This window comes from Phocoena sinus, chromosome 21 (genome assembly GCF_008692025.1).
Source record: "Phocoena sinus isolate mPhoSin1 chromosome 21, mPhoSin1.pri, whole genome shotgun sequence".
NCBI classification, from domain to species: Eukaryota; Metazoa; Chordata; class Mammalia; order Artiodactyla; family Phocoenidae; genus Phocoena; species Phocoena sinus.
Window position 1 is genome coordinate 10723888 of NC_045783.1, and position 12735 is coordinate 10736622.

Sequence of the window (12735 nt, forward strand, 5' to 3'; positions counted from 1 at the left end):
ATTACGTTTTTTTAATAACAGAGTAGATTTTGCTTCTCTCTCCATAAACACATTTACTCATTTTGGTACTAAAAACGCACAGAAAGGAGGCTTTTATTTAAATCCAAATATGTTACTTCTGAGTCTTCAAGATTTACAGCATATGGAGCCTCTGGAGCATGTGGAAATAACCCTTTAATGATAATAAGGTCGTAACGTTCTGTTAGTCTGGAATCGCCTTGGCGGCAGCTACAGAAACCATCATTCCGGCTTTCGGTACGAATTTATGGCAAAATTAACGTATTGGTTTTGGAGAGATGTTCTAAAGAAAGATTGTTACGTTATTATTCCTTCTCTGTGAAAAGAAACTGAAATACAGCTAACAGAATGCTATTTCTGGCTCTTGCATATTTACTCTAATAATAATTTATTCTAGTAATAAATAGCAACCACTACTGGGGTGCTCTTTACTGGCAATATTACCTCCCATTTTGATGAGGAAGTTGGTTGATCGCCAGCTTGTGGATCAGAGCCTGAGGCCCAGGTAAGCGGCTCACCTGCGACCACCGTGCAGTGCAGGGTGGAGTTAGGATCTGGACTCTGACCCTCACTACGTCACCGATAAGGTGCGACACTGCTGGTGTACAAGGCAGTGGAATACAGCCCAGCAGTGGTTACAGCGTCTATAAAGTGCCCTGCACAGGGGCCGTGGTTAATGACCTCTCCACACCCACTGAGGGCTTCTTATTACTCTGAGGCGTGTGACGTAAAAAGGAGCAGGTGGAGAGAAGTAGAAACAAGAAGTTACCATAAAAATACTGGGCAGAGACTTCCCTGGCGGTCCAGTGGTTAGGACTGCGCTCCCACTGCCAAGGCCCTGGGTTCAATCCCTGGTCAGGGAACTAAGATCCCACAAGCCATGCGGTGCGGTGTGGGGGGGTGGGGGGGGAACGAGCAAAAGCAATTTCACAGGTTTGTCTCCTGCCTCCTATTCTGGACATCAGCCCCATCTCCTCTACGGCTGACCGCTGACCCCCTGTCACTTGAGGAGGCTCCGCCCTGCAGGCCCCTGGGGAGGTCACGTCGGAAACAACACATGGAAGAACGGTTTGCGGTCCGACCGCAAGAGCGCCAGCCTGGAGTCCATGCAGGACCGAGCTCCTGGCCGCAGCACCTCGGCTCCTGGGCGTGGACCTGCTCCCCAAGCCGCCCACAGGGATTCGGGGCATCTGAAGAGGCCCCAGATCCACAGAGAGGTGGGCCCACCCCCCGCAACCCTCACCTGAACACACTTCCCTTCCTACTACCTTCCTTGTGAGGGTCGCGAGATTTTCACTTGTGAGGTAGTTCACTGGCTGCAAAAGCACCCGTGTTATAGGAGTTTCCTTAGGGCAGAGCGGAGCGAAGAGACGGTGATGAACAGGTAGGAAATAAGTATGTCTGTCTCATCTTTAACAATAAAGGAGTAACATGGCTAAACATATTACACGTGTATCGCATGTTTTAGTAACGTGGCTAAAACATTCAAGAGGTCCAATGAGAAGTGAAATTCATCTTCTCCATGTGTATATATGTACATACACATATACACGTGTACGGCTACATGTTTACGTACACCCACGTGTGGGTCCACTCTCTGTGTGTGTGTATTTTGAGTACGTCGCCTACTTGTACCTCTTCTTCTGTGAGCTGCCTTTTCATGTCGTTTGAACGTTTTCTATTAGCTTGGTTTCTTCTCTTCAATTTAGCGAGAATCCTCTTTATATAAGAACACTGACACTTGGTGGCAGATGCGGCAAATATTTTATCAGTTTTCATTTACGAGCGTTTTGATACAAACAACACATAGTAGATGTTAAAAAAAAAAGTTCTAAAACTTTACCAAATTTATCATATTCTTTACCATGGCAACTTCTAGGTATACGACGAATCTGGAAAGTTCCCCCCGCCGCAAAGTCACGGAACCATCCTACTGTCTGTACCTTGTAAGTCTGTGGCTTTGTCTGTAACTCTAACATCGCCGGCTCCGGAATGCCTACAACGGTGAAGAGCTGGGGCCTGAGACGCAGTCTGGTTTCTCCCAGTGACTATGCTCTCTACTGAATAATCCATTTATCACACTGACGTGAAACGCCTCTTCAATCAAACACTAATTTTCCACATGTCCTTGAAGACTTACTAGTATGTTGATACTGAATACACCTTTTAAAGTAACGTCTGTATTAAAGGTAAATAACAGACAATCAGTGCATGGATGTGGCTGGACAAGGGCTGTGGGACTTTTGAGTTAATCCTTCCTTCTAAGCCACACTAGGAGGGATTTTCTTTCAGCACAGAGCCGCAGGCAGGACACTGCCTGACCTTTCTACCCGCGAGAGGCGATCCTCGACATCAGCCTGGGAAGTTAGTCGCACTGGTTCTGAAGTGCGTCTTCCCGCACTGTGTAGCCACTTAAAATGACTTACCTCCACGGCGTGAGTCTCCACACTGATTACAGACACTTGACCTCCAGACGCCGCCCACAGTGTGTCTTCCATCATTAGCAGACTTCGAACTGGGAGGACGCCTAATTGTATCACTGTTTGAGGTTCGGAATTCCAGGATCCATCTTAAAAGAAGAGGTTTCTTTCAATTTCATTCAAATTCAGTTTCTCACACAGACATTTCTCCGAAGAAGAAATACAGATGGCCAACAGGTACATGAAAAGATGCTCTACATCACTCATCATCGGGGAAGTGCAAACTGAAACCACAATGAGATGTCACCTCACACTGTCAGAATGGCCATCCCCAAAAACACAAGAAAATACAAGTATTGGTGAGGATGTGAAGAAGTGACAACCCTTGTGCACTCTTGGTGGGAATGTAATAAACTGGTGCAGCCACTGTGGAAAACGGTGTAGAGGTTCCTCAAAAAACTAAAAATAGAACTGCCGTATGATCCAGCAATTCTAGTCCTTGGTATATAACGGAACAAAACGGAAACACTAATTTGAAATGATACTTGCACCCCAATGTTCATTGCAGCTCTATTTACAATAGCTAGGAGATGGAAGCAACCTAAGTGTTCATCATCAGATGAACGGATAAAGAAGATGTGGTACCTATGTACAATGGAATAGTACTCAGCCATAAAAAAGAATGAAACCTTGCCATTCGTGACAACACGATGGAACCTGAGGGCATTATGCTAACTGAAATGAGTCAGACAGAGAAAGACAAATACCGTATGATCTCGCTTTTATGTGGGATCTAAGAAAGCCAAACTCATAGAAACAGAGAGTAGAAGGGTGGTTGACAGGGGCTGTGGGTGGGAAAACGGGAGATGCTGGCAAAGGGTTCAAACTTCCGTCATAAGATGAATAAGCTCTGAGGATCTAGTGCACAGCGTTACAACACTGTACGATACACTTAAAAGTTGTTAAGAGACTAGATCTTAAATGTTCTCACCACAAAAAAGCAACGGTAAGTATGTGACGTGATGGAGGTGTGAGCTGGCAGACGGCGGTGATCATTTTGCGATATGCATCAGATCAAGACACTGTACACCTTAAACCTACACAATGTTATATGTCAGTAATAGCTCAATAAAGCTGGGCAAAAAGGTTCAAATAGCCCCCTCCCCAATTAAATAAATCAAAATAAAGCCTAAATAAATTCATAACACTGGAAGAAATGGACACAGACACTCCAAATCAAGTTGGGAGGCCTGCTAGACCAGACATATTATAGTAATTTCAAAATTTCAACTAGTTAATAATTCCCATGAAATTTAATCTCTACCGGAGCAGTGGAAAAAACAACTTGAATGAGCAAAGCCGTGCTACCAAAGCCAGATAAAGGTCGCAGAGAAGAGAAACAGAGAACCCCACGATAAACACTCACATGGTTCCAAATAAACGTGTATTGAAACACAAATCACATCCAGCAGGAGAGAAACAACGAGTCCTCGGCAGAGTAATCATGCCCCGAGGTGCCCCTGATCCTGACACCCACCCCCCACCCCCGGAATCCGCCTTTAGAAGGAACTGCTTCTGCCCTTCCAGCCCCTCACATCCCAGGGACCTGCAGTGGCTCCAGCCTCAGGACTCCTGGGATGGACGCTCATCCTCCAGGGCTCGCCTGACTGCCGTCCTCCAAAGAGCCTAGACCCCAATGCCTGCAGGCGCTCCTCCCAGGGCTCCTGAGCCCCCCAGTCTCCCCCCAAAGCTGGCCTAAGCCCTAGTTTTATGGTCTGTTTATGGTACAACCCCTCAGGGTGTGAAAAGTAGGACTGCTAGAATCTGTGGCCACAGGGGATCAGTCCAGGGTCTCCAGAACCAAGCTGACAATCAGATTCTCCCTGTGGTGATGGTGACACCGGGCCCCCCGCCTGGTGACAGCCACACCACACCGAAGGGGCATGCACCTCACTCCGTCCCAAAAGAGAAGCCCCGAGGGCCTTGAGCAAGGGCAGGATAAAGGCCTGCACTGAGGTCATCACTTTGAGGGACACGGAGAAGCCAGCAGGAGGACTGACTTTGCAACGACGGCGGGTGGCTGTCTATCTCACACCCTCCTTTAAGGACCGAGCGAGTCACAGGTGCCTCAGGACGAGGGCTGATAAAAGCCGATGAGCCTCGCATTCTGCGAGGCTCGGTGCAGAGTGAAACTCCCTCGGCCCACCCCAGGCGCGGCAGCGGCCCCTGCCGCCCTGCAGACGCGCCTGTGTCGTGCTCACCGTCCGCTCTGGCGTAGATGGCCACGGCCCCGTTGACCAGGCCGGCGTACAGGCTCTGCGGCGTGCAGGCCAAGCTCATGACCGTGGATTTCTCGGGAGTGAAGAAGTGCTGGAGCCGCACCTTCTTGGAGCCTTGGCTGCTTTTATAAATGGAAATGCTGGAAAAGAGAAATGTCAGCTCATGGGTACGTTTGCTCACAAGAAGTGCAAGCCTGCCGAGCAGAAGCACGTGCGACCTTCCTGTCCATCCCCCGCATCCCGCCACTCCTTCCAGAAACATCCCACTTGGCCGTGTTGTAAAGACTGCTACCACTCTGATCCCCCTCTTTTTTCTTTTAAAAGAGAAGTTCTGCGTTATTAAACAAACAAACACCTTAGTTCTTCCTGTAGATCTAGGAACTTCACATCAGGAAAATCATCGTAACTCTCCTTTATACTCTGACCATGTTCCGTGTGAGAATAACACAGAACAAGGCTCTGTCTCATTGCAAAGTGTAAGAGTGACGTGCACTTTAAAGCATGAACAAGAATGAAGCGTGTGCAAGGCAAAGGGCAGGAAGAACTAGAACTTTCCCCGCAAGGAGCTGCTGCCCCCCTGGGTTTCCTCGGGTGACTTCCTCAGTCACTGGCTCCTTCCAAGTCCTGGACCCAACAGTCTCCACCCGCGTCCCAAGAGAGGGGGGTCAGGGAGGGGCCGGCGGACTCCGCCGCCTCGCGGCTGGCAAAGCCGAGGGGCCCGTGTGCGACGCTCACCTCCCCTCCTCCGTCCCCAGGCAGACGGTGGGGATGCCCAGCACTCGGCCCCCCGTGCTCTCGGGCTCCCGGGGCCTGTCCTCTGCGGGCACGTACACCATGCACAGGACGCGGGACTCCACGTTGAAGCACTCGATGACCTTGGGGCTGGAGTTTTGAAAGGAGACGATGGCTATCTGACCCATCTGACTGGTGCAGCTTCCGATCTGGGGGGTTCGGGAGGGAAGAAGTGGGCTGCAAGGGGCTCCACAGCACGTGCACGGCTGACACCCCACAGCCACGGCAAGATCCGGCTCCCATGTGGGAGCCAGCTGGCCGATGAGGACCAAATAACCTTTAAACAGTCTGCTCACAGAGCCCCGCTCCCTCTGCAACATGTTTAATTAGGTCATCTTTTTCTTTTAATTTTAATAACAAGAACACAGTTTTGTTTTTGTAAAAGTCACATTTATATCCTTTAAAAACCACACACCTAGCACCACAGGATGGTAAAGGCCTATCCGTGCACAATTCAAAGTCTGAAAAAGGAGGCTGGTATCAATTTTAAACCAGGCCTTGCCTGAAAAAACAAGGGCTTAAAAAGAGACAAAATGGGGTGAGAATGGATCTCAAAGTGGGTCCCCAGCATTTAACACATCAGGGAGTGTTGCTGTTTTCTAGAACTTGTACTACTGCTGCCATGATATTTATGAGCCCCCTGTTTGCTGGATCACTTAGGAACACTCAGCAAGGTTTGCTTCCCAACTTAAACCTAAATTTGATTGTCTTTTCAGTGGGAAGGAGCCGGATCCTGTTACCAGGGAAGAGCATGCCTGGCTCTACAGGAGAACGCTCGTCTGGTTCCGGGTGGTGTGCGTTCTTCACAAATTCCTCTTCTTTGCCATCAACATTGAGGATGTCGTGACCCTCTCCTTATTCTAACGGATTTTCCCCTTCTGATCAATAAGCATCCTGCCTTTCCCGGGACAATGTCAAACTGCCAAGCCCGCTCAGGCCGACAGGAAGCCGGGGTCTGACCAGGTGCAGGTCCTGAAATGGAAAAAACCTCCTCTAAAATTCAAAAACCCTGAGGGAATTCAGCCCATCCCTTCGTTCTGGGCTGAGTGCAGAGAGCTATCAGTTCATCAGGCTGTTTTCTTTCCAAAACTCAACCAGGGACTCCAAGCAGGCCAGCGCTCTGGCTGTGAGACGGGGCGGGGTGTGTGGGGAGTTATGCGGGGTCAGGACACCCGGGAGAGAGCCAGGTGGGGCTGCAAAAGGACAGAGGGCCCATCGTGGAGGAGGTCTGGCGGCTCCCCACAAGGGGGGCACCAGGAGACCTGAAAACGCACCGCACAAGCAATTCCTCTGGTTTGCACGAGCCAGCAACGTCTACTGCAAACGCAGCACCGTTCAAAGGCAGCTCTTCATTTGGAAGAAACTAATTTTAACTGCTAAGTTCCCAGCGTGCACAGCCAGCATGGTCTTGGAAGAGAAAAAACTCCATGCCATTTAACCGTCCAAACTGAAAAAATATTCCAATGCTTCTATTAGTTCATGGACTTTGGACTGAATTTAATCTGGTTAAGTTTTACAGGAAAAAGAAAAGAGAGAAATGTTTTAATGCCTTAGAACTCGACACCTTTTCCGAAAGTGATCAGCCCCCTTTCCTGTTTGTGACCCCCATGTTTATAGACACAAGTTGGGACACACCAGCCACAACGAGCTATCGGACCACTCAAATCTGTCATTTCTCATCTCATTAGCTGTGGATATGGATTCTTCGTGAACTTGCATTAAAAACAAACAAAAGGGGCTTCCCTGGTGGCGCAGTGGTTGAGAGTCCGCCTGCCGATGCAGGGGACACGGGTTCGTGCCCCGGTCCGGGAAGATCCCACATGCCGCGCAGCGGCCGGGCCCATGAGCCACGGCCGCTGAGCCTGCGCGTCCGGAGCCTGTGCTCCACAACGGGAGAGGCCGCAGCAGTGAGAGGCCCGCGTACCGCAAAAAAACAAACAAACAAAAAACAAACAAAAGCATCTTACCCACAGGAAACCATGAGCCGTGGAAAACGAGTCTGGCTGATTCTCATTATTTAGGTAAGGCTCAGGATTATAAACGGCACATTCGATCTAAAGGGGAGAAAGAAATCAAAGGCCCGAATTTCAAATGGGACTCAGAGGAGGCCAGAGGCCACGTCTCACAGGGATGACAGCGTTCTGACATAAACCACGGCAACTCCAAAGGCTAAGAGAGGGGAAGATCGATGTATGAGTCTCAGAAATTTGCTTTTTAGAAGCAACACCTAAGTGTGCCCCGGGCAGCTGCAGCTCTGGGTTGAGGCCACACCAACAGGGCCCTTGCCTCTCCCGGCGAGCAGGTTCTGCCAGCGGGAATGGTCCCCATCGGCTGAGGGAGCTCCAGGGAAGCCCGGGTTCCAGGACTGAGTGTCGGCCAGGGACCAAAGTGAGAAAGACACACCCACAGGCCTCCGCAGTCTGTGTGGACACCGGCCGCAGCGCTTGAGTCCACTGTACAGCGACACTGACGAAACGCCACCCCAGACGGGGTCTGCTTCAGCCAAGAGCGGGCACCATGCTTCGGGCCACCGGGAGGTCTCCAATTATGACCACGTGGAAGCCGAGCCGCCCAGCGACGGGCGCAGAGCTGCCAGACCTGAGCCGCGGGGCCTGATCGCGGGGCCTCGGAGGAAGGCCCAGCACCGGCTCCGGATAAGCAGCCTCTGGCTTCAGACCACCGCCCTCCTAAATGACTGCTACACAAACGGGCCCTGGAGGGGCCACGCCCAAGGCTGCCCGGCGCCCCTTCCTGGTAACCGCCCGCTGCGTCACCTTGAACTCCTGCTGCTTGGCCACCGTCACAGGCATGTGTCCCACGAGGAGGGGGTGCCTCTCCTTCTTGATCTGATTCCCGTCGTCCTCCACGTAGAACCAGCCCAGGTGGTTCTCTTCCTCTGTGCCCGCGCCGGGGGAAGGGAACAGAGGTGGGCAAGAAGCACAGGCCCGGGGGCAGGGGGAGAGTCTGGCCCCTACTTTGGGTAAGACTGGAGAACTGAGGGTTTTCCTTCTGGAAAACAGCACAGCCTCTTCTCACGGGGGAGGCTGCAGACTTGTGGCTTTATGAGGTAAGCGCTCTGCCCCGAGTCTAATGGACGCCCACCGCCCCGTTCCCACCTTGTGGACCAGCCATCCGCTGGGGGCGGGGGCACTGCGAATCATCAAAGCGCAAACCACCTGGGTCTGGTCTGTTTTCCTCTGTCCCTTTTTCAAACTAGCTGAGATGTTTAGATTCAAACACCAGGGACTGAGTGAGAAGTTTTCTAACATGGCACAAAACCATGGGATAAAAAAGTACGACGAAATGAAGAAATGTTTTACTACAAAGCAAGTCATCCATCTCAGCTTTGAAAACATGACGCATCTGAAGATAAACGGGAGCTTATCCTCAGAGCCTATCCGTGTCCTTGTTCACGGGGTCACCCCGAAGCTGGCCTGATAAACCACTGAGTCATTCAGGGAGGGAGGGAGCCCTGTTCCGAGGATCACAGGCCATCCCGGATGGCCTTCCTGCCACCAGCCTCAGATCACGAGGCCTATTTCTCTTCCGTATTATATTTTCAGTTAACATTTCGGATTGTTTTGCACCTGAATGAGAGTTTTACACACACATGGACGCAGGACATCCCCGTGTCCTGAGTAACAGACCTGTGTGTGTGTAAATAACATCCAGGTATCTTATCCCACCCACCCATCTATCTAAATGTTTGCTACACAGATCAAAAGAAGGCAAGGCTAAAGGGACGTAGGGACAAGAAAATAATCAGAGTCACTCCCATCTCTGATAGAACCACAGGACTTATTTTTCGTGCTTAGAGGGTCTTCAGGGACAATTCGGTCCACTCCTGTGTTTTATTTCACAGGTGAGGGGTGAGGAAACAGGCTGAGACGAGCCATCACTTTCTCATCCTGTGGGCCAGACCTGGGACCGGGTCCTGCCTCACAGGCCACAGACTCAGAGGACTTTCACTTGTGTTGAACCATCTCAACTCATATTAATGTTTTGTTATAATAAAAGTGAGGTTTTTTCCCCTACAACCCTTAAATTATAACACAAATGTCTTAAAAATCGCTGCACTAGGGTTGATTTTTCCCACGTGGAAACATTCTTTCAGGTGAATGGATGAACCTGTTGTAAAGTTTACTTCTCAGCCGTGACCTCATCCTCTTGGGCGTGCATTTCTTCACAGAAGAGGAACGGACATTGTGTCTGGTTCGAACATGCCTCATTTAGCTGAGATCAACCGGCTCTTACCGAGGGCGAGCTTGGCCATCTGCAGGTTGTTGATCCAGGACTCCTTGATGGCGGCGGTGAAGGTATTGAACACAGCAGTGAAGAAAGTCGGCCGGCCGGACCTGCCGGGGAGAAGAAAAGACAATGCACTCCACGCAGTGGGCTCCATCGTGTGAAACCCAATCACGGGGCCTGCCCCTCAGATACAATCCCCAAACCGCGAAGACATGCACGTCATGACAAAGGGCCCTGTTCTCGGTGCTGGCCCGGAGGCTCCCTTCCGACGTTTACTGACTTGTCCTGTTTCCCCGGGAGCTGTAACTGGATCCGACAGCAGTCGGCCGCTCTGATCTCCTCTTCCTTCTTCAGAATAAGCCTCTGTAAACCCGAGGTCCAGTCGTGGGCTACCGACTGGTTCAAATTCTAGGAAGGAGATGCAGAAGCACACGTAAAGATGTTAGTAAGACGGGACCACCCCGAGGGAGAGAAAAAAAGTGATGCCGAAACATGAAAAACCCAGGGAGACCAGTAACACTCATCTGATCAGGAAGACAGCACCTTTGGGAGGCGGGTCATGTGGTGCTGGGACATTCCTAAGAGAACTGACGCTCAAGTCAGCCTCCGGATGAACAGAAGTTACACCAAAAGCGCTTCACCTTCCCCGAAATAGGAGAAAATACGCGATCAGATGGATTCTTAAAGTAACATCAGTGTTTGCTTTTGATAGAACCGGGAGGTGGGATCACACGCTGACAACGCCTGAGAAATTAAAAGAGAATCTTAAGCCAAGTGGCTTCGACTGTCACCTGATAGTTTCCTTTGAGGTTTCCAACCAGTTGAGTGATTTGACCGACGACATTTAAGTCATGCGCCAAATTTTGTAAATCTTGATACAGCTGCCCCGGCCCCACGTAAACTCTGTCTGCAAAACAAGACAACAAAGAGCACAAATCTCAGGCGTGTTCACGCCGGGGCTTGACGAAGGAGACACAAGAAGGGAGTCTAGTTCATCCAGATTTTTCTAAAAGTGAACGTTTTCAAGTAAGTAGATGCTTTTCCCTTTCCGACCTCTCATTTTGACATAATTTTAGACTTTACAGAAAAGCTGCAACGGCACAGAGCCCCCTGCACCAGGTCTTGGATGTTAACCTTGTAGAACCACAGAAGCGTCGTGCAAAGCAGGAACTCCCATTGCTGTAGCAACACCAACCGTCGCGGGCTCTACTCAGACCTCACTGGCTTCCGCACGGAGGCCAGCCTCCCAGGGACGCGAAGGCGGGTCCCATGACGCGTGAAACGGTCACACCTCCATGAGTCTCCTCCAGTCTGCTAGGTCAGTGCCTCAGGCCATCTCTCCCTCGTGACCTTGACATTTTTGAAGGACGCTGGTGAATTAGTCCATCGGATGTGTCACAATTTGTATTTTTAAAGCACCGTTGAGGTAATCACCATTAGGAAAAGGTCCCTGGTCTCTAGAAATGACCTTTAATCGCAACCAAAGTTTCAACAACCGCGCTCTTCCCAACGCCAACCTGAGCGCCCCAGTGAGCCTTCTCTAAACGCTTTTTTAAAAGGATGGAGAGGAGGCCTGCAGTGAGCCGGGTGGGTGCACAGGCTCCCAGCGCCCGCGAGAACAGCACCCACCGCTGACTCGGGTCGATCGCTTAGCCAAATGACCTAAGTCTGGGGGGACATTAAGCAAACGGTTAGCACACAAAGAGTTCTGAAGCTACCGGAGGGTTTCGGGAGTGAAGTGGGTGGATGGTGAGGATGGTGACTTTCTAGGCACCTCAGTGTAACTCTTGCCTGACCAGTGGAGTCATCTGGAAGCCCTGTGTGAGCAGCCATCCCGGGGGGGACAGGGCAGAGATTTGGAGCTGATTTAGAACTCTGCCTTCTGTGTCTGTAACCAAGAGGATCATAAATGAATAGGTACCTGTAAAGCCTCTTTACTCTGTATCAGAGAGTAGGTAAAGTGCAAGGTTCACACAGAGACGGCAGAACAAGAAAGAAAAGGAAGGAAGGAAGGAAAGGGCAGATTCCTCTGTGCACCTCCTGAACGCACAGGGACGCCCTGGAGGTGGGCGGATGGTCCTCGGTGTGAAAACAAGAAGGGCTCGGGCAGCCCCAGGGCAGCCGCACTCGGACTCCTGGGTCACCAGGAGCCTCCTGCCAACCCGACACACTGGACTGATGCCGTCCACCACCCGGCAGCTGGGACCCGACAGGCCCAGGCTGTCCAAGCAGAGGGAGGGCGGGGTGGGAGCCGGGGAGGACGAGGCCCAGCGTCCAGGGTGGTCTAGAGTCACGTGTTGGAGCAGAGAGGTCGGCGGGCGCCCGGGACAGGCTCTGGAGACGGGGGAGGACGGGAAACGGGAGGTCACAGGACTGGGCCTGGTTCCTCCTTAAAGCTGCGTTCACGAGGCCCCACCAGCCCCATCCTATCTCATCAAGGATAAAACCAACGCTGCCTGAGTCACCCCATCCCCAGAGGGAGAAGAGGACTTTTCCTGGCGGGTTAGAGAATCTTCCTTATTGGGCAGAAGGAGTTTCTCTGCCTTTACCCAACGTGAAAACATCTCAAAGTTCACACATGTGGTGAGCGTCAGAGATGCTTTATGGAAGGGCACGCTGGGGACACAAACACACAGCGAGTTAGATGCTAATGAACCCAGAGGACGCGCACGAAACACCACAGCATCCACTCAAGTCACACAAGACAGAACAAAGAGCCGTCGTTCTTTTCCCAAACGTTACTTTCAGTTTAGGAAAGAATCTCTTTTTCTGGCTAAATTCATATAAACAACAGATCTGCAAATCAAGATTTTTGTTGGGTGGACTTCCTACCATCTGGTCACAATGCCCAGCACCCTGGGTTTCTGGGAGCAGACGGCTTCTCACTGCGCCCGTCTCCATGGAAACCCCTGCAATTTGGCTTGAAAATTCAGGGTTTGAAAGCTAAGTGGAGTCCATGTGGCCAAGGAAACAGCAAC

The 12735-nt window shown here is 51.0% G+C and overlaps 1 protein-coding gene across 9 annotated transcripts in view; it reads right to left on the minus strand.

Annotated features, from left to right (window-relative positions):
* ARHGEF10 (Rho guanine nucleotide exchange factor 10) overlaps positions 1-12735 on the minus strand; it is an 89661-nt gene that overhangs the window by 16741 nt on the left and 60185 nt on the right. For all 9 annotated transcript variants that reach the window (XM_032618147.1, XM_032618149.1, XM_032618145.1 and 6 more), the window contains 8 exons: positions 10549-10664; positions 10038-10165; positions 9764-9864; positions 8284-8405; positions 7477-7563; positions 5453-5658; positions 4700-4857; positions 2445-2587 (listed from right to left, as the gene is read on the minus strand). In XM_032618147.1, the coding sequence (XP_032474038.1) occupies positions 2445-2587; positions 4700-4857; positions 5453-5658; positions 7477-7563; positions 8284-8405; positions 9764-9864; positions 10038-10165; positions 10549-10664 (1061 nt within the window). The remainder of the gene's footprint in view (positions 1-2444; positions 2588-4699; positions 4858-5452; positions 5659-7476; positions 7564-8283; positions 8406-9763; positions 9865-10037; positions 10166-10548; positions 10665-12735) is intronic.